Below are 20374 nucleotides of genomic sequence, written 5' to 3' on the forward strand. Positions count from 1 at the left end.
AATTTAGGTTTTGCAAGATCACAAGTCCGTTGTAATATTAGACGCGTTTTAAAATCGTGAGACTGACGACGATATGTAATGAGTCAAAACGGACAATATTTGATAGTGGTGAACTGAGACTATTACCAATTTTGTGTTAGTTTAGTTTGCGAAATTTCAAAAGTAACATTTTAGTTTGAAATAATTTTAAACAGTCTTGAACGGTTAGTCGATTACCGAGAAATGAAGTAATTCTTCTATATGAAATACCTATTCGAAAGCTTTGTTCAACCCTAATTAGTACTCTCGAGAGTTGAATGTTAATTCTACCTTCGATTTAAAAATTATAATAAATAAGAAATTATTATATATATACATATGTATGCATATATTTTAATTTTTCGAAGAGTGAAAAATTATTATTTTAAGTTTCCCTAAGTAGGGGTGTTTATATGAGTTAGAACCGAACCAACTCGAACAGTCCAAATCAAACCATAAAAATTGGGTTTGGGTTAGATTTTTTGAAAAATCGAAAATTCGAGTTAGTCTATAGGTTAGCATTTTTTTGATCCGGTCACCCCTCAACCTGAAAATAAGGTAACTATCGGACCCAACCTACTCTACTTTTAAGATTATTATAAAAGACTAAGAATATTTGACGTTTGTAATCGATGTTACTAATGTAATATGTATTCTAGATAACTAGGCTTTTTTAAAAATAATTCAACGACTCAACTTAACCCGACCTAAAAATAAAAGGTTAAATTGAGTTGTGAACTCCATTCGGATTGCTCGGATTACGAATCTTTCTAAGAGAGGTTCATAATTAACAAGATCTAGCCTTTTGAAATATTAAATCAAAATCAAACGCTAATGATGAGAACACACAAATCACCGAACCGATCCGTTCAAAGAGATTATTATAATTAATCAAACGCTAATGATGAGAACACACAAATCACCGAACCGATCCGTTCAAAGAGATTATTATAATTATGAATTCATAATTGGAATAAAGTAAAGGGAAAGTGTTTGTGGTTAGATTCCTAAAAGGTAGACAGCTTGAATGCACTGTGGAGGGAGGCCTCTTAGAAGCTCCCCCAGCCCTTCAACCCAACCCCACTCCTTTCTTTCAAAGGTTCTTTCGAGATTTAAGAGACCAAAAAGTGCCCTTTTGGAGGGCAACTGTCCTAATTTATTTAAAACCCATTAGGTTCATGAACCTTTTTCTCTTAACAAACCAATGGGAAAAGAGAGAGATCAAGCTTTGTATCATTCCCTTCATTTCTTTAGTTCTTCTTTTCCAAATTTTCCTGTCATGGCAAAGTTGGCAAGCTGCCATTTGTTTGCCTTAGTTTTCAAGTTCATCTCCCTCCCTTTCCCCCATTAGCTTTTCAAGCTTAAACGGTTCGTTTCGAAAAGAAAGTTCTTATACCCGCTCGAGCTCATTGCTAGTCGATATTGTCCTTTTTGAGCTTTCCCTTTTAGGCTTCCTTTTAAAATTTTAAAACATGTCTACTAGGAAGAGGTTTCCACGCCCTTATAAAAATAGTTTGTTTCTCTCTCTAACCGACGTGTGATATTTGCTAGCGGTGGGTTTGGGCTGTTACAAATGGTATCAGAGCCAGATACCGTGCGATGTGTCAACAAGGATGTTGGGCCCTCTAGAGGGGTGGATCTTGAGATCTCATATCGGTTGAAGAAAGGAACGAAACATTATGTATAAAGGTGTGGAAACCTCTCCCTAAAATATGTGTTTTATAATCGTGAGGTTGACGGCGATACGTAACGGGTCAAAACGGACAATATCTGCTAGTGGTGGGCTTGGACTGTTATAAATGGTAACGGTGTGCCAACGAGGACTCTGGCCCCTAAAGGAGTGGATTGTGAGATCCTTATCGGTTGGAGAGAGGAACAAAATATTCTTTATAAGGGTGTGGAAACCTCTCCCTAACATATGCGTTTTAAAATCGTGAGGATGTCGACAATATGTAACGGACCAAAGCAGACAATATTTATTAGTAGTGGGCTTGAGCTGTTACAAATGGGATCATAGCATGACACCAAACGGTGCGCCAACAAAGGCGCTACCCCCCAAAGGAGTGGATTGTGAGATCCCCCTCGGTTGGAGAGGGGAACGAAATATTCTTTATAAGGGTATGGAAACATCTTCTTAACAGACCCGTTTTAAAAACGCGAAGATGACGACGATATATAACGAATCAAAACAAACAATATCTGGTAGCAGTAGGCAAGTTCTAATAATTTAAAAGATATTATAGGTTTGAGTTTAGTGGTACCACTACCATAGCTAAATTGATATCAATGATCATAAAGTATATAGCAATTGAAGAGATAATTGTTTAAACCTAAAAGATGAACAAAACGTATACTTTTTTGTGTTGTTTGTTTTAGATTCATAAAAAAATTAGGTTACTATAAGGAAGGTGTTTTGGTAGGCATTATTTAAACAAGTTAGGGAAGAATCATGTATGAAGAAACATAAGAATCAAGAACAAACAAAAAAGTAGAGGACAATAATCTTTGAGCTTTTACTTTCATTTTTATTTCTATCTTAACCAGTCATATCATTCAATCCTAGCCGTTCATTTCTCGGGTCAAAAAAATAAAAAATAACTGGTTTACGACAACAGTTTTAAAAGTTGTAAGATTACTTTTAATTTTTAATACACGTTTTAGAACAACCCTGGAACGTAGAAAATACTTTAGAACGTTGAACGAAAAGTCGACATGACATAATTATGTTCCTTCAAACTTAATCTAAACAAGCGTCTGAGATCCCACATCGGTCGGAGAGGGGAACAAAACATTCCTTACGAGGGTGTGGAATTCTCTCCCTAACAAACGCATTTTAAAACTGTGAGGTAGATAGCGATACGTAACGAGTCAAAGCGGACAATATCTGCTAACAGTGGGCTTTGGCTGTTACAAATAGTATCAGAGTCAGATATTGAATGGTATGCCAGCCGAGGACGTTGAACCCCTAAAGGAACAAAGCATTCCTTATAAGGGTGTGAAATTCTCTCCCTAACAGGCACGTTTTAAAACCATGAAGTAGATGACAATATGTAACGGGTCAAAACAGATAACATCTATTAACAGTGAGCTTTGACTGTTACAAATAGTATCAGAGTCAGATATCGTATACTATGCCAGCAAGAATGTTAGGCCGGGAATAAAGCATTCCTTATAAGGATGTGAAATTATCTCCCTAATAGACGCATTTTAAAACCGTAAGGTAGATGACAATACATAACTGGTCAAAACAGACTATATCTAGTAACAGTGGGCTTGGACTGTTACAAATAGTATCAGAGTTATATATCATATACTATGCCAGTAAGGACATTGGACTCCTAGGGGAACAAAGCATTCCTTATAAAGGTGTGGAAAATCATTCAATAACAGACATTGTGACAGCTAAAACGAGCGGATGAAAATGTAGGAAAAACAACCTAACGTCCCACTCGACCTATCAAAGAGATGTCAACAATGCTACCAATGTCGGGCGTCGTCATACGAGTTAACGAGAATAAAATATTTCTGAAGCGACAGGGAATAATTGAAATCAACCCTATTTCACGTCATTTCATACAAAAAAAACTTTAATCTTATCTTTAACAAGCTGTCACAAAAGCAAACCCTGTTCATCTTTCCACTATAAAAACTCATGCAACCAATATTCTCTCCCATCGTGATCACTGAAAAAGCCTCCAACAATTCCTCTGCCATTTTGTAGCTTAGAAACCGATCAAAACAACTAAAAAAAAGGGCAGAATTTGGTGTTCTTGGAGGCAAATTGTTGAAGAACAAACAAGAAATTTTGGTTTTATTTATGGGGAGAAGATCAAAGTCCATGAAATGCTTCTCAATTTGCAGCATCTTTAAAAGCTGTTGCTTTTCAAAAGGTGGAAGAGATGAAGGGTATTGGGATGAAAGTGGTGAGATTAGGCGTAGGATGTGGCCTAGTGATGAAGATACAAGATGGGTGGCTGAGCCTGGGATCGATCGGAAAGCTTCTGCTTTTATTGCTAGATTCTATGACGCTCGTGTTTCTGATCCCGAACGACAAACGCTTGCTGTTTAGCCGCTGCCCCCACCGCCACGGTCGCCGCCGCTGCTGGTTCTTCTTCTTTGGCCATTGCTCATTGGCATGTTCATCATTGATCTTGTTGAATATTATGTGTGTTCTTGGGTTGGTTTGGAATTGGGTTTTGGCCGAGGTTTCTTTCTTTGTAATCTTTTGTTTTTATGATGAATAAAAGTTGGTGATGTGGTTTTACCATGTTGGAAAGTTGGGATTTTGTGTCTTTTTGTTGTGGTTATGAGATGAATCTTATCGGGTTTGAGATAAGAACGGTTGAATTGCTCGTGTCTTGGTGTTTAGATAACGAGTGTCTCGTTCTTATCTCTAAAGGGTTTTTGTGAAATCTCACATTCGTTGAAGAGGAGAACAAAACCTTCTTTATAAGGCTGTAGAAATTTCTCAATAGAACTCGAAAGGAAAACCCTAAACAGAACAATATTCGGTAGTGGTGGGCTTGTACTGTTACAGTCTCGCTGCTGAAGATGACTCTTACTAGCTCAACCGGTAAGAACCGTAAGTGCAAATTCCCATAATGAGGCACTCATTATGCTTTAAGGAAGTATTCTTGGGCAACTCAGTAATATTCGGTAAGTAACTCAGTACAAACAATCCTTGAGACCCAAGTAAATATCAAAGTAGTCTCTCGTGTGTAGCTATCATGTTTTCGAGTTATTTGTTTTGATGATTGGATCAAGATTGTTATTTCTTTCATCGAGTGACGATCTGGGTATTATTTGATACACAATTAACAAGCCGTTCATCAAAAAAAAAATGAAAATTATTTTAATGCAACGAAATATGTGGTCGAGATTCAAATATGCCTTAGCCTCTAACGAGCTGATTATACGGATAAAAGCGACATGTGACTTTATTGAATTCACCGAATTCAATAATATTCCATTTCGATGGTTGGATGATCAAGCTATACCAAATCTCTAAAAGGGAACCATATTATATGATGTAATTTCACTTTATGTTATGGGTTACTATTGTATCCATTATTGAATATATAGTACAAAGGTATGTACCTAAATCCATTTTCTTATGATTCCTTTTGTTGGCAAACTATAATATAAAGTAATAGTTTCGGCATCCGATAGGTTTTGGAAAGGAGAAAAATGAGCGGTTCTGATACTTTCCCTTGGAATGAGACTTTATGGGTTGGTGACCCGAACAAGTCGAATATAGTTCACAACCAAACCCGACCCAACTCGAAACTAACCCAACCCTCTAGTTTCGAGATGGATTGAATTGGGTTGTCAGGTTTTTTTTTAACTGTTTTAAAAAATTCTACTTATTCACGGCACATGTTACAATAATAACTAAAATCGCATAAAACTCAAATATCAAACAGTGACAAGTCACAACATATCACTAACATTAGTTACAAGGTAGGGTTAGATTCTAACCCTATTTTTAGATTGGTCGAGCTCATCCGACCAACAAAATGTCAACCTGCGAACCGACCTGAATTCTAGTAGATATTGTTCGATTTGGTACGTTATGTATCGACGTCAGCCTCACAGTTTTAAAACATGTCTACAAGGGAGAGACTTTCACACCCTTATAAGGAATGTTTCGTTCCCCTCTCCAACCGATGTGGGATCTTATATATCATGTGATATTAGTTTTGAAGATATTAATACACATGGTTGCATCGTCACAGTAATATCAGGTCATGTGAGTACGAGATATTAAAGTGAGCTTGATTATCGTAAGGAAGCTTCGAGTTAAAAGTGTGCTTAGGTGAGCGGATAGGAATGGCACATAGCTTTATTCTATGCTTCCCCCTTTTTGAGAATTGACAATCATATACTTTTGTTGAGAAAGCATATATAATACCTAGTGTATGTTGGTAGTTTTGTACTTCAAAGCCAAGAAAAATAAATTATATGGTACAAATAGAAAGTACGATTCATAACAACGGTATATAATAGTCGATTTTTATCCTAAATTTTTACTTTCCGTTCGATTGCACCTGAAACTTCGATAAATTTTACAATATTCACCTTGTTTTGAGGAAAAAAACGTGCTTATAAAGTAAAATACTGCAGTACACTGATGTGACATTTACCACACCAGCTCTAATACTTAAGTTAGATCAGAAAATTTACCGCATTTATCTTACTTCGAGATGTGCTTGTAAAGTGAAATACTACACACTGATGTGACACTTGTCATAGCAGTTTCGATGCTTAAGTTAGATCAGAAAATTTATGAATTAGGTTAAGAAAGAACCCAATCGAGTAATTCGAAGATGCCACGAGTCAGGAACCTGCTCATACCTTCTCCTTTTCGTACTTTCCAACTTGGGTCTCTCGTGTGTACTTGAGTTTGTTTCTAGTTCAAAATTACTCGTCAGTTACTCATGGTTTTTGGAAAACATAGCACGTTTACTTGGAACTGACTAGAATTAGGTTAATCGAGTCGACCCATATCTCAAGATATCGAACTCACGAAACGTAACCTCGATTTTTTAACATATCGAAGTCTATTGTACACCAAAAAGAGGTGAACGAAACAAGTGAAGCAGCTAGATAAAATGAAATGATACTTGGTTACCAACAAAGTCCATTTCTATATCGACAAAAACCCAGCAATTTAGAATAAGAGGCCAAAGATCATGTCAGTGATAAAAATGGTAGCAAAAGATGCTGATGGCATACAGCTCAAAGCCTTAATGGCTAATCCAAAAGGATATTAGATAGCTAGGTTTAGTGCTCAACAAGACAAACCCATTTCCTAATTTTATAACAAAATCTCAACTTTTAATGCAAAGATATCAAATATATTATGTTTTATATGCTTTTTGTAAGTGATAATGATGCAGTCAATATGAAACAAATGCCAACCTAAAAGTGAAGGAACTTTGATTTTAGGGAGCTACAAACAAGGAGATGAATTGAACGGTTTGAATTATAAAGGAACTTTTCAGGGAACGAGTGTTATTGAAGACGCTCGGTCCTAAAGGGGTGGATTGTGAGACCCCATATTCGTTGGGGGGAGAACGAAACATTTTTTAGAAGGGTGTGGAAACCTTTTTCTAGCAAACGCATTTTAAAAACCTTCAGGGGAAGCCCGAAGAAAATAATATTTGCTAGCGACAAACTTGGGCTATTGCAGTTGTTATTAATGTGGTACCTCTAGGGTTGACAGCTCTCGACCCTAAAGAGGGTAAATGAATTATGAGGGAACTTTTTGGGGAACGAGTGCCAACGAAGACACTGGGCCTTGAAGGGAATGGATTGTGAGATCTCATATTCGTTGGGGAGGAGAACAAAACATTTTTTAGAAGGGTGTAGAAACCTCTTTCTAGCAAAAGAGTTTTAGAAACCTTCCAGGGAAGCTCGGAGAGAATAATATCTGCTAGTGATGGGCTTAAGCTATTGCAATTATCGTTAATGTGGTACCTCTAGGGTTGGCAGCTATTGATCCGTAAAGAGAGGTTAGAACATATAAAAATGAGGGCTTTAAGTTTAGTGCATGCTTGCCTAATACCTAACCCTACCTTTGAATAGCTTGATTGCCCCTACTTTGATATTGATTTGTGTTCATGTTGATATCAATGAGTATCATATCTATGTCTACTTCTACTTCTTTGAGAAATTTTGGATTTGATTCTTCTTTTGGATTTTGATTTGCTTTTTTTTTCCCGAAAATTTAGTTCGGGTTGTAAGTTTTCTCGTTTCATGTCGGGTTTGAAGTTTGGTTAGTAAAAACTTTGATCGTTCCTATACCCACGTGAAAAACTAGTCAGTCGTGGGAGGTTGAGACCTGTATTAAGTTGGAAGGTCGTTGTGAGATCTCACATTGATTGGATAGAGGAACGACATTAATTGAAGAGGGGAATGAGTGCTAGCGAGGACGGTGGGTCCTGAAAGTGGGTGGATTATGAGATCCCACTTTGGTTGGAGAGAAGAACAAAATATTATTTATAAGGATGTGAAAATCTCTCCGAGAAACCCAAAACTGAAAATACAAAGAGGACAATATGTCTGTTAGTGATAGGCTTAGGTTGTTACAGCGGTTACATTTGTTACAATTATAGTTAAACCTAATAAAATCTCGAGTCATCTGTACGCATGAAGAGTATTAATAGTAACCTAACGAAAGGTAATCTCATCCAATTTACGATGACGAGTTTTTTTTCGAACAAAGAACCGTGTTGGAGAATAATTGAGTGAGTCGATCCGAAAATATATATATATATATATATATATATATATATATATATATATATATATATATATATATATATATATATAAAAAGATGAGATTCGAAATGCCACCTAAAGTATAGAGAAAGAGTACTAAAAAGACAACATGATTTGAACACAAGCGTGGCCATTGAAAGGCAGATTGAATTGATATTATTGGTGTCAAATGCCAATGTCCTCTCAACTTCATCCAAAATATTCCGTATACTTATTTTGTACTTCTTTTAAGCTCATTCGCTCAAGTGGGTGGTGGGGTACGTGTATTATTTAGCTACCGATTCATTGTTCGATGGTCCGTTGGTCCGTTTACATGTAACAACTCAATCTCATCGCTAGCAGATATTAACCCCTTTGGTTCGTTACATATCACCATCAGCTTCACAATTTTAAAACGCATCTACTAGAGAGAGATTTCCACACCATTATAAGGAATGTTTTGTTCCCCGCTCCAACTAACGTGGAATCTTACAGTATATCTGTCGTTTTTATTTTTAATCTGATAAGGTGTAAGTAGAATCTCACCTCGATTGATTTTCAGTCCTGTACACTCTAAACTTAAGCTAGAACTAATATAAGTTGGTGTCGATTACAGTAATGCATATTTTTTTACAGAGAATTGTCTGTCTTTTACAGAGTAATAACTGACACGCATCCTTGCCATTTTTTTACAATCCACACTTGGTGTGGTCAGCACGTTACACTTTGATGATGTCCATACGCTTGGATCAATTGTCTGGTCGAGCTTAGACATGATTGGTAGGTTCCATAGCGCACATAGGTGTTCGCCGAGCATGTCCAAGCTAGAATTCATACACATTTCCTTCCGTAATTAAGTCTTATAGTTAGGTCGTAATTCATTCCTCCAAGCTAGAATTCATACACATTTCCTTCCGTAATTAAGTCTTATAGTTAGGTCGTAATTCATTCCGTAAAATTGTAAAATTTAACAATCACTCGGTTGTTTGAAATGTGTTTGGATTATGTTCCCATGTTTTGGGAAAGCTCTTAACATCAAATGCAAATGTTAAGCAATAATTAGAGGTTTAATTATTAGTTAATTCCTTAACAATTTGTACCATTGGGAATCAAAACACTAACTCATTAGTTGTTTAATTAAAGGTAAACATTAACCAATCATTGACTAATATTTTAATTAATGTATAATTGTGCAAATTAATTAATTATTGGTACTTGTATCATAATTTATTAATTATGCCCGAAATGAATGATTATGAATTCGAGCCCTAAAATATTATTTCAACCATAGATTAACCACGTACAATTACAATTTTAGGTAAGGTCAACCCGATGGCTTCTACTAGGAAACCAGCACAGAAAAGGCTCGATGGCTTGATGCTCTAGTCCCTCGTCCCCTCCTTTTTATGTCCCTACTTTGCTACAAACTATGCAACCCAAACCATAAACATTTGAGTTGAGTCGGGTTAGATTTTTTTTTTTTCGATTTAGGTTGAGTTGAATTTTTTGAAAAATCGAAAATTCAGTTCAATTGGTAGGTTTACACTTGTTTGTTGGGTCAACCCGACCAACTCGAAAATAGGGTTATAACTCAATCCTAACCCTACTACCTTTCTAAAAAGATTAAGAATATTTAACATTTGTAATAAACGTAAGTGATAAGCTCTCAGATTGTAAATGTTTGATATTTAAACTTTATGAAATTTTAGTTATTAATGTGACGTGTATTATGGATAAATAAGAGGATTAGGTTGAGCTGTGAACTCTTTTCGGGTTTCTCGAGTCACCGACCCGATCAATCCAAAATTTTAGATGGGTCGAAAAGAATTTATAATCGAAAGCGAGTGGAAAATACAATTAAATAAAAAAAAAAAAAAAAGTGTTTTGAAAGTTAGAAGTGAAGGGTTTCACGTGTAAGGTCGGAGAGGACGGTGATCCATGTGCTTTTTGCAGTATGAAAACACACTTTATAATATATTTATTTATTTATTTTTATACTTTTTAAATATTATTAATATTGTAATAATAATAATTTTGATTTTTAGATAAGAAAAAAGGGATCTTGCCTTCTCTCTCTAAGACTTTACTATATATATATATACTCTCGTCTACGTGCATCATCGTTCTCGTTGGTAATGGCTTCGTGGAAGAAAACCATAATTTCTCCTATTAGAAAGGCTTGCACCATCTTCCACCAACACCCGAGAGACCTCAAGAAGTCCCCCTCCGACTCTGACTTAGGTGAGCTCTCGGGTTTTCTTTTGAATTTTCAACAACGGAGCAAAAAGAAAGAAAACGGTCTTATTTTTAGTTTCTTTTGTAGAACAAGACAAGCGAGTGAGCGTGAGAGACCTACAAGGAGAGGTGTTGGCTTGTGGGTATGAAGACGTGCAAGTTATGTGGTCTATTTTAGACAAGACCAACTCTACTACTACGGTCACCAACGCCACCTCCACCGTCTATAATGTGTCTTCTTAACCATCGTCGTGGTCACCGTTGTCTCGGCCGTGGCCAAAAGATTGTAGAAAACTCTTTTTCTCTATTTCTCGGTGAGTTATGATTTCGTCATGTTTATAGGGAATGAATAAATCCCCATGATTTGAAGAAGCTCTTAATCATGGTTATTACTCTTAGTTAATGCAAACATTAAATATATTTCCTCCGGTAAATGGAACGGGCAAGTATTTTGATTTAGAGAGAGAATTTTTTAAATTAGATACTAATTTTGTTACCAATAATTTCTTTGTAGTAATAGAATCGAACAAAAACGTCAATTCATAAAACTCATCTACCACATAAATGAATAACTCATTTTGGTCCATTTTGTAATAACTCATTCGTTTTATGGACAGATGTGATAATTAATTCTTTAGTCGTACCTCCAACCCTTCTATTATAGGGATGGTAAGATTGTGTTACGTTTCAGTGTATCAGAAAGAAAAAGCTACACACGAACTCTTATTTTGCAGTGTGATATTCGAAGTTGAGTTTAGAGGTTTGATCCCCTCGTAAATGAAATATCCACGAGATCGAACCGATGCCAAGAATGGTTGCGGATATCTCTACTCATCTCAAAATTTGAGCCACTAATTCCAACTGCCACACCAATACTAAAGTCTCAATCATTCCGTACATATTTTATTTTTATTTTTCTGTCATTTTCATAGATTTGTGAGGAAGAAAGATAGGGATATGGATGAGCTTCTCGTGAAAGGATTATCCAAAAACCTCCATTTCTACAATATTATCCTTTCAATTTCATCCTCCAATCAAACATTGAGTTGGAAATACCCCATGATTTGATTTAGGTCTTATAGGATCGAAGATGAAGCATTCTATAATCTAACTTGACCAAACCTGGATTGAATACATCGAATGCAATCTATCACAAGAACTACAATAAAACTTATAAACGACAAAGGTTTATTATGCTCAGATTCTTAAGAAAAATCTCAATATAGATAGAACAAGCTTCATTCATTTACGATGTCTTTTAAACTTGGTAACTTTTTGGGACTTCCACCAATTAAACTTATAAACTTCGAAACTACAAGAGTTCATGAAACTTAAAATAATAAATAAACTCTTCAAAGAGTTTGCCGAACTCAATTGACTTTAACGACAACCTCATAATCAACTTCAACCTCACTCGCATTGACCTCCAAATCTCTAAATAGTCCTCTATCGAACTAGTTTGCAAACACATGAAGTGGAGGTGAAACCAAATTCATCCCAGAGAGTCATCATAAAATTTTCAACCATATCTAAGAGTTAAGAGAGTTTCTCTTGGACCCTGCTATGGAATGGTATCACCAAAGCCTGCCACAACCCATATCCCAACTTCCAAAGAGGAAAATGGAGCATTGTGGAAAAAGCCCACAGATGATTCTATCAAATGAACTTTTCACTTATCAGCTACATGGAACAGAGTAATCCTTCTTAATGAGTCATTCAACACTTCTTGAATGGTTCTGATTTTGACTATGAAATCAAAGGCAAGAAATAGAATGAAAACTCATTTCAGAAGGTCTACCCTTCTCTAGTGAGATATAGTCCATGCCAATACAGTAAAACTTGTCAAAAGATCTACCATATGAACTTATCAGAGAGTTCATGTCCCTGCTTAAGAGCTAGACAAGGATTACGTACAGTCGATGAAGAATCGATTCGAAAGCTTTTAACTTAGGAAGTTAAAGAACTCTAAGTATGTGTTGAGATAGCAAGAACAATTGCCTACGAACTTCATCTGGGTTGAATAATTTACCTCCACTGGAAAAGTCGACACTGTTCATGACGATACGAGTGATATTCTCAACTACTTGCAACATATTATCGAGCAGCCCTCTCTTCTTTTGCTTCAAGGGCATCTACTTCCTCGTTGGATAGAAGATCAACAATTGGTTCGTAAATGTCCCAGTCCTTTCTTTTCCTGTTGCATTTTAGTGTACACTACCATAAGCATCAATTTTTTAGAATTTTACAAGTTATCTGCAACGAATATTAGAAATACACTAACAGCATGAGTTAATTTTTAAATTTAGAAAAACGAAAAGAAAAAGAAAAAAAAAAAGATCACTCCCAAACGAAGTTCACCGACCCTGACAAATGAAAATGGTATAAAAACCACGACAGCCAAAAGAATAATGATCTAAGCTCCAAGTGCATTAGCTTGTATAGATTGTTCGAAAGAGTGCATGTCAAGTGACCTTATATTTTGAATATTTTTTATATTAAAACTTGAGAATAGATAAGTTTAAGATATGCATTTTAGAAAGAAAGAACATTAATAATAAACACAGACTACAACCTAAAAAATTAGAATAAAACGTATGATATTAGGAAAATGGTAACAGGGAATAAAGTAATTACTCAAAAAAATTAATAAAATAATACTCACCGAACAGCACTTGATCGATGACCAAATAACTTCATCAAGTCCACCGAAGCACCTCCAGTTTTACTGTTGCACCAAACAGATAAAGAAGCACAATTGCAAAAGACAAATGAGTAAAGGTGAATATTTAGTTTCATTCCAAGTCCCAATTACAAAAGAGAATGAGGAACAACGCACGAGTTTGAATGAATATACCTTGCTGAAACATGCTCAAACCCTCGGCGGCCCTTCTTGCTCAGTCTGCTTTCTCTTGCTGAAACAACGTTCTGCACGGCTATCTGCTGGAACATAGACACAATGAAGATGCAGTGATGAAATAAAGCATTCAGATTGTGAACAGAACTGTAAAAAGTATTGTCCTTACGAAAGGGAGGCTTAACAGGTAAGAAAAAACAAACCTCATAAAGCTGCTCTCGTATTGCAACAGCGATTGCAGGCTACCTCACAAAAATAAATGAAATTCTCATGGTATCCAATAGTTGGAAAAACAAACAATTACAGGAGACTTTAGGTGAAAATAACTCATTGACAATCCATCCCTTCAAAGTGAGATGCTGCCTTTTCATCACCAAAGGAACCAATTTACATGTACAAAAAAATTTATTTTGTATATTTTCAAATTCAATTGATTTTTGCTTACTCCTACTTCAGGGTCTTCAATACCCAAATCTTTGCAGAATGTCCTGGAGAACTCTTCAGGGTCACTCTCATAGTTGTTCAAGTCCTAAAAGACATATCAGTTTGCACAAGTAAGCTTAATAAACATTTTTTCCAGTCAAATGTATCAAGAGTATGTTCAACTTTACCCACAGAAACTGATCCCTTATGAGCGTATTGTTTACTCGAAGATCAAGCTGAAAAAGAGAAAGAATTGCATTATTTGGCATCTAGCTGTAAGATAATGATAAAGGGAGGAGGTTGCAAGAGATTGGTATTGCAATGCCAATTAGACAAACCTTGATTGTAATAATCTTTTCACCAGTATACATGTCTTGACCTTCAAAGGATCTGAACTCTGTAAGTTGTGACTAATAAGCAAAAGCCAAGAGTAAACATAATTAAATTTGATGGCATGTCAATATTTAATTACAAAATTCATGTAAGTTAAAAAAAAAAAATTGTTCTTATTACTAAAAGAACATGGTTTAGGCTGACAATTCAAATCCTGAAGAATGGGAGAGGAAGGTTCGGATAACCATTGTTCTTACTTGAATGGATTGTGCAATTTGTGTTATAAATGCTGGGGGAAGCTTTAAATCCTTCACCGTCCTCTTTGCAAAGACCACCACCTCTGAATCTGGATCTAGAGTATACATAAGATATAATCATGCAATTGGAGATACTATCACAAGAGCAAAAAACACATTTTCAAGTTAACCTTCAAGGGTGCCTATGGTTTTGGGATGTTTTAAGATAACCACTGAATTCCTAGGTTCAAGTTCCCATGTTAAAAACTAAATAACTTAGACCCTTTTCGATAACTATTTGGTTTTTTGTTTTTAATTTTTGAAAATTAAGCCTCTATGAATTTCTTGTTTTGTTACCTACATTTTACCAATGTTTTCAAAAACCTAGTGGAGTTTTGAAAACTAAAAATGTAGTTTTCAAAAACTTGTTTTTTTTTTTTTTTTCGGAATTTGCATAAGAATTTAGATGTTCTTTTCAGAACCATAATACTCATTGTAGAGAAAAGAATGATGAGAAAACAAGTAATATCAATGATGGACAGTATATATCTTAGTCATAAATACTATTTTATATCGCATAAACTTTAGCTAAAATCACAAGCCAAGCCCTTGAATGTTCAAGCTTGTGTCTAACATAGATCTCTAAATTTAACAATATGTCCCAAAACTTCCATTTTGTGTCTAATAGTCTTTGAACTTTGAATTCTTGACCTATTCAATATCTTTTAGATTTAATATATTTATTATGTACATAATTAAAAGTTCATGGAAGACATTAAACTCGTATATAAAAACTAAATGAAGTATGCAAGTTTTTCATTAAAAAATCAACAATACGCCAATATCATCGGTAAAACAGGGATTAATTCAGTCTTCCAAGTCAGAAATCATAAATTTAGGGACAAAAAAACCCTAAATTCGAACGGTCAAGAGCTGAAACTACGCTACACATCAAACATCATTGATTGGAAAGGAAACATTAACAGGCATGAGCGATATAAATAAACGAAATTACCAGTAGGGTTCCAAGTGAAGGCATCTTTGAACCTCTGACCATCGATTTCTATATCTAAGCGAATTGGCACTAGATTCTCCGCCGTCGGACTTTGATAATGATTGGGAACATTAAACCAAATATAAAGCCATAAGAAAGAGGAATCAATGAAACGAACAATGTTAAAGTCGAAAGAGATAAAAGAACTCACATTCTGAACTTGAAAGGAGATTTTGAGTTAGCTGAGGCCGAAGATTTCATGGTTGATCGACTCTCCCGTTGTGTGTGTTTCGAGCGTTCTGGTTATGTAGCTTTCGGAACGACGGCAGTGCGCTTCCCTCGTCTTGGCCCCTTTGCCTTCTTTTCTTTCTTTTTTTTTTTTTTTTTTTTTTTTTTTTTTTTTTTTTTTTTTTTTTTTTTTTTTTTTTTTTTTTTTCTCTTCAATTTTCTGCAAAATTCAAAAATATATTTTATATGCGAGAGTGGTTGTAGATAATTTTTCAATTTTGTTCTTATAATTTAAAATATTGAAAAATGTAATAAGTAATCTAACTTATAATTAAAAAAAATTAAAATTAAATCTGACATGTTTTATTTAAAAAAAAATTAAATAGTTATTAGTTATAAAATTAAATATTATATCTAGTATGATTTTAGAATTTTAATTTTGTGTTTAAATTGATGTATTTTAAGGTAAATGATCCATTAGAGAAAAACTATATACATATAGAGAGAAAAACAATATATGTATATATATTGAAAACTAATAACTTAAAAATACAAATTTAAAACTTAAAATCTATTAAACATTTTTAAAGTTTCAATAGCTACATAACGAGATTGATGTTCTCATTGAGCTCATCTCACCCCCCCATCCCCCACCCCCACCCACACACACCCCATCGTAGTCCATCGATTCTTGCATAGATTATCTCATGCACAGGTAGCATTGAGTCTTGTTAGTCCCTTTCTATCAGCACTCTCTTGGGTGCATGATGAACTTAGAAACCTGCTTCTCATATGAAAGACAGATTGATTATCAATATAATAGGATCAAGTTTGCCCGCTTGCAAGAATCCTTTTCGTTCTTCCTGATCGACCCCTTTCAAGAAGATTCATCCAAGACTAGTTTGTTCATACAGGCAGTGTGATTTGGGGGACTGATTTTTCTTTCTAGGTCATGCGAAGGGGGCCAGTCCAAGATCCTAGGGAGCTGAGCTACCGCCAGGCTTACCGTTCGCATACAAGTAGATGGCTATGCAGACTCCTCAAAAAGCATAGGCTTGCTTTGAACACTCTAATTTCTTCAACCGGGACTTCAGACATGAAATTTAAAAGATTTAAAAAGATAAACTTCAATAATAACTTTAATACCCATCTAAAATAAGGAATTCCTAAATAGATAATTGAAAGCACGTGGTGAAAAAAAAAAACGAGTAGCGATCAATATTTTTTAATTTCATAGCATGTTATGTAAGATCGATGTTACACGTCCACAAAGGTTTTTCTTCGGACTGCGGTTTTTTTTCGGGCGTATCATTAAGATCTTTGTGAAGTCAATAGTGGCTCCTCTCCTTCCCGATTGATTCCCAGAATGACACAACAATGGAGTTCTTCTATCATACAAATGAACTTCAGTTCTTTTACATTTGATATCGAATTACATACAAGGGGACACACACGGGACGCTTCCAGCCATGTAATATTTGGCTCTATCTGCTATCTACATTTAAACCAACTTATGCACCAATCAAAGGAAAATGATATCAACCCAAACTATAAACACAGCAATAATTCTAATCAAAGACCTATAACTGGGTATCACTTTCTTCTAACATGTACTATTTAACGTGAATGAACTTGAATTATGCCGTTTGAGCTCGGGGTTTGTGCCCAAATCATTTGATAGCCTTTCACACAACTGCAGGGTTTGAATTGAAATGAATGTTAGGAAGTAGAGAAGGCTGATTCTTTAGCTCGAGTTTTTCTTACTTGCTATGAATTGTGTACCTGTCTGTAAGCTGAGGAATCTCCAAAAGATTTCTTCAGTTCCACTACGTTAAGCAATGGGCTAATCTCAAAGACCTGAGACCAAGCAGGTTTGGTTATGGGAGCAATCAAAATTTAAATGCAAGGCTTAATGAAATGTTTACCTCTGCTTTGAATGAGAGATTGCTTAGGCTTCTTTGATTTCTTATCTCTTGCATTACTTTCAACTGAAGATGCATAAAAGAGAGAGAAACTGCATGTTAGTGGGTAACATATGGCAAAGGGTTTCAAATAGAGGGGCCTTTGTCATTTAAAATGGCTGACTACGATGGCTTAGAGCTCAAATCAATCCATTTTCATGCAGTGATTAATGATATTGACATCTACCAAATTCTTTCAATTCTAAGAACTGGGTACCAACCTTTCCACTTTTCTTTTGGACCCGGAATCCCATATCCGTTGCTATAATCTCGATCCTTTCGAGCAAGTCCTTGGCAGAATGGTTGGATGTAAATCTGGTCTTCCTCTCAGAAACATCCTGTGATTGTTCAGCTTACAACATTAAGGTTTTATGATAACTATTTTGACTAAAGTTATAAATAGTACTTACAGGTATAGTTTTTGATTCAAGTATGTTTGTAAGAAAGGTAAAAAGCTTACCGAAAATTAGAAGAAAACAGGCATAATTTTCAAAAACAAGATAAAAACAAAATGATTATCGAATAAGCTTTGGATAAGTAATAAAATGGAAGTTTTAACTAAACAAACAAACAAGCCACGGATTGCATAGTCCTTCTGCACTAGAGCTCTCACCTCTTGCTCAAAGAAGCCGGACAGGTCCAGACTTGAAGACATCCCAATTAACTCAAACGCGTTGATAATAGAGGGAGATTCTGGGCTGTTTTCACCGTCAAATGCCTCCACCAAGGTAACATCCAAAATCCCATCAGTTAAGACAACACAACACAGAGAGGGAAAGGTGGAGAGAAGACAAGGAGAAAGAAACATAGATTGTCTCTTCATCTCTCTGTGTATACCTCATCGTGCGCCGAGATGGCATCGTCCTGATCAGTGAATGGAATATCTTCATCCTCATCATCATCATCATAACAAGGAGAAGCAGGATTATAGTCAATCTTGAACCATTCATCCTTTTTAATTCCTGCCATTGTAATCCGAGTATTGGGATTGGGGTCAAGAGTTCTCTTTATCAAATTTCTGGCACCTGCTGATAACCATTTGGGTAGCTGAAAATCCCCCCTCAAAGTCTACAACGAATGTTGATGCATATAAATATATTTTCTAAAGGGAGGAGAGAGAGATCTAAACAAATAGAAGACATATTTAGATTCTTCCTTTTGTTTGTTTGTTTTTTTTTTTTTTTTTTTCCCTTTCTCTATCAGCTTTAGGTACCTTTTTATAAAGTAGAGCCAGATTCGTCTCGTCAAAAGGAAGACAAGCTGTAAGAATCACATACAAGATAACCCCACATGACCATATATCAGAGGCAGCTCCATTGTATCCTCTATTAGCAAGTACTTCTGGTGCAACATAGTTGGGACTTCCACAGGTGGTGTGCAGCAAACCATCTTCCTAATGTCATAAACTATCCATTAATTCTAGTTCTTGAGCTGTTAATTAAGTAGCCTAGATCTACATGAAGATGATCTCGAATGTAGATATGTATAAAATTACCCTGCAATTCTGCGGTAAAGCACTGAGGCCAAAATCAGAAATCTTAATGTTTCCCTTATCATCAACAAGCACGTTTTCCAGCTACATGGATCATCAACCGATAAGGAATATTAAATAAAAACGCTATGAAGAGTGATTATTTGATTCAAGGAGACAGAAACAGCAGGTAAATACCTTGAGATCTCTGTGGTAAACTCCTTTATCATGGCAGTAGCTTAGCCCATCAAAAAGCTGCTGGAAGAGCCGTCGTCCTTCAGCTTCATCCAACTTACCTTTTGATTCCTAAAACCGCACACATAAATCTCCGATTCTCTCTATCGATCAAGAATTCAACTAATAACTAAATTAAATCAACATCAGATTGAACGCTTACGATTCTATCAAACAATTCCCCACCAGTGACGCACTCCATAACCATATAAATCTTCGTCTTACTAGCTAAAACCTGTAGAATATACACAAAACATTCAAATCTCCCGTTCATTCATAGAATCCACACGAATCACACAAATTCGAACACAAACCTCATAGAGTCTAACAACATTTGGATGTCTGAGAAGCTTGAGAGTACTTATTTCACGCTTAATCTGCAATCGATTCCGATTGCATCAGTTCGATTCGCTGAATAACAACAATAAGAACTAAAATAATAGGATGAAAGGAAATGAAACCAAACCTGATCAGAGAAGTTGAGATGAAGAATCTTGGTCTTGTCAAGGATCTTGACAGCATAACGGCGGCCGGAACGGAGGTCGACGGCCAACTTTACCTTGCCGAAATTGCCTTCTCCCAGAGTTTTCCCCAACTCATACTTCCCAACTCTCATTCTCCTTCTTCGTCTTCTTCGTCTTCGTCACTGCTAAATTTCCATCAGCCAAATTTGTGGCTCTCTCTCTCTCTCTCTCTCTCTTCTTTTAAATCATTTTTATAATTATTATTATTATTTTTTTCTCTTTCTGACTTTTACTCGGCTTCGCGCCATAGACTATTGAACCGTTCAATTATAAAGGTACCCTTCCCCACGCTCGATAGTATCGCGTGCACAACACGTTCAATGTCAACCACGTACTTTCAACCCCACGCGCTTCAGTTTTTACGTTTAAATCTAATTTTATTTATTTTCTCCGATCTTCTCTGAACGATGCGTTTTTGTTTTTTTCTTTTTGTTTTTCCTTTTTCTGCCTGCCGAAATTGACCTCACACTACACGACGTCGTTTTAGCTTTGAGGCAATTTAGAATGCGAAAAAACTATATAATAACTAAGAGTTCTATTTTTCTCTTTACTTTTATTTTTTAATAAAACAATAGAAACATAAAATAGGTAAATAAAAAAA

The 20374-nt window shown here is 35.6% G+C and overlaps 2 protein-coding genes and 1 long non-coding RNA gene across 5 annotated transcripts in view; 1 reads left to right on the top strand and 2 right to left on the bottom strand.

Annotated features, from left to right (window-relative positions):
• Positions 1-19944, bottom strand: part of LOC111470695 (CBL-interacting serine/threonine-protein kinase 1-like) — a 20174-nt gene extending 230 nt beyond the window's left edge. Inside the window, exons 1-12 of one of the 3 annotated variants that reach the window (XM_023116281.1) lie at positions 19716-19943; positions 19564-19626; positions 19413-19484; positions 19214-19321; positions 19040-19120; positions 18758-18937; positions 18382-18612; positions 18158-18262; positions 17766-17882; positions 17509-17571; positions 17366-17440; positions 16951-17276 (exon numbers count right to left, since the gene is read on the bottom strand). In XM_023116281.1, coding sequence (XP_022972049.1) covers positions 17187-17276; positions 17366-17440; positions 17509-17571; positions 17766-17882; positions 18158-18262; positions 18382-18612; positions 18758-18937; positions 19040-19120; positions 19214-19321; positions 19413-19484; positions 19564-19626; positions 19716-19865 — 1335 coding nt within the window. In that variant the 5' untranslated portion in view covers positions 19866-19943 and the 3' untranslated portion in view covers positions 16951-17186. Of the gene's footprint in view, positions 1-16950; positions 17277-17365; positions 17441-17508; positions 17572-17765; positions 17883-18157; positions 18263-18381; positions 18613-18757; positions 18938-19039; positions 19121-19213; positions 19322-19412; positions 19485-19563; positions 19627-19715 lie in introns of those variants that run through there. The other 2 variants (XM_023116282.1, XM_023116283.1) reach the window with 2 other exon arrangements.
• LOC111470701 lies at positions 10383-10895 on the top strand. The gene is made up of 2 exons (XR_002715097.1): positions 10383-10521; positions 10604-10895. It is a non-coding gene; the product is annotated as an uncharacterized LOC111470701 (long non-coding RNA).
• Positions 12268-17519, bottom strand: LOC111470697 (chromatin structure-remodeling complex protein BSH). Its single transcript, XM_023116285.1, has 12 exons — positions 17509-17519; positions 17192-17196; positions 15567-15693; positions 15377-15465; positions 14383-14477; positions 14131-14202; positions 13981-14028; positions 13815-13898; positions 13573-13611; positions 13370-13452; positions 13178-13240; positions 12268-12709 (listed from the first exon to the last, which is right to left on the bottom strand). The coding sequence occupies exons 3-12, from the start codon at positions 15614-15616 to the stop codon at positions 12610-12612; spliced, it is 723 nt and encodes a 240-aa protein (XP_022972053.1). The 5' UTR covers positions 15617-15693; positions 17192-17196; positions 17509-17519; the 3' UTR covers positions 12268-12609.
• Positions 19945-20374: the final 430 nt, after the last annotated feature.

Source organism: Cucurbita maxima, unplaced genomic scaffold (assembly GCF_002738345.1).
Source record: "Cucurbita maxima cultivar Rimu unplaced genomic scaffold, Cmax_1.0 Cma_Scf00047, whole genome shotgun sequence".
NCBI lineage: Eukaryota > Viridiplantae > Streptophyta > Magnoliopsida > Cucurbitales > Cucurbitaceae > Cucurbita > Cucurbita maxima.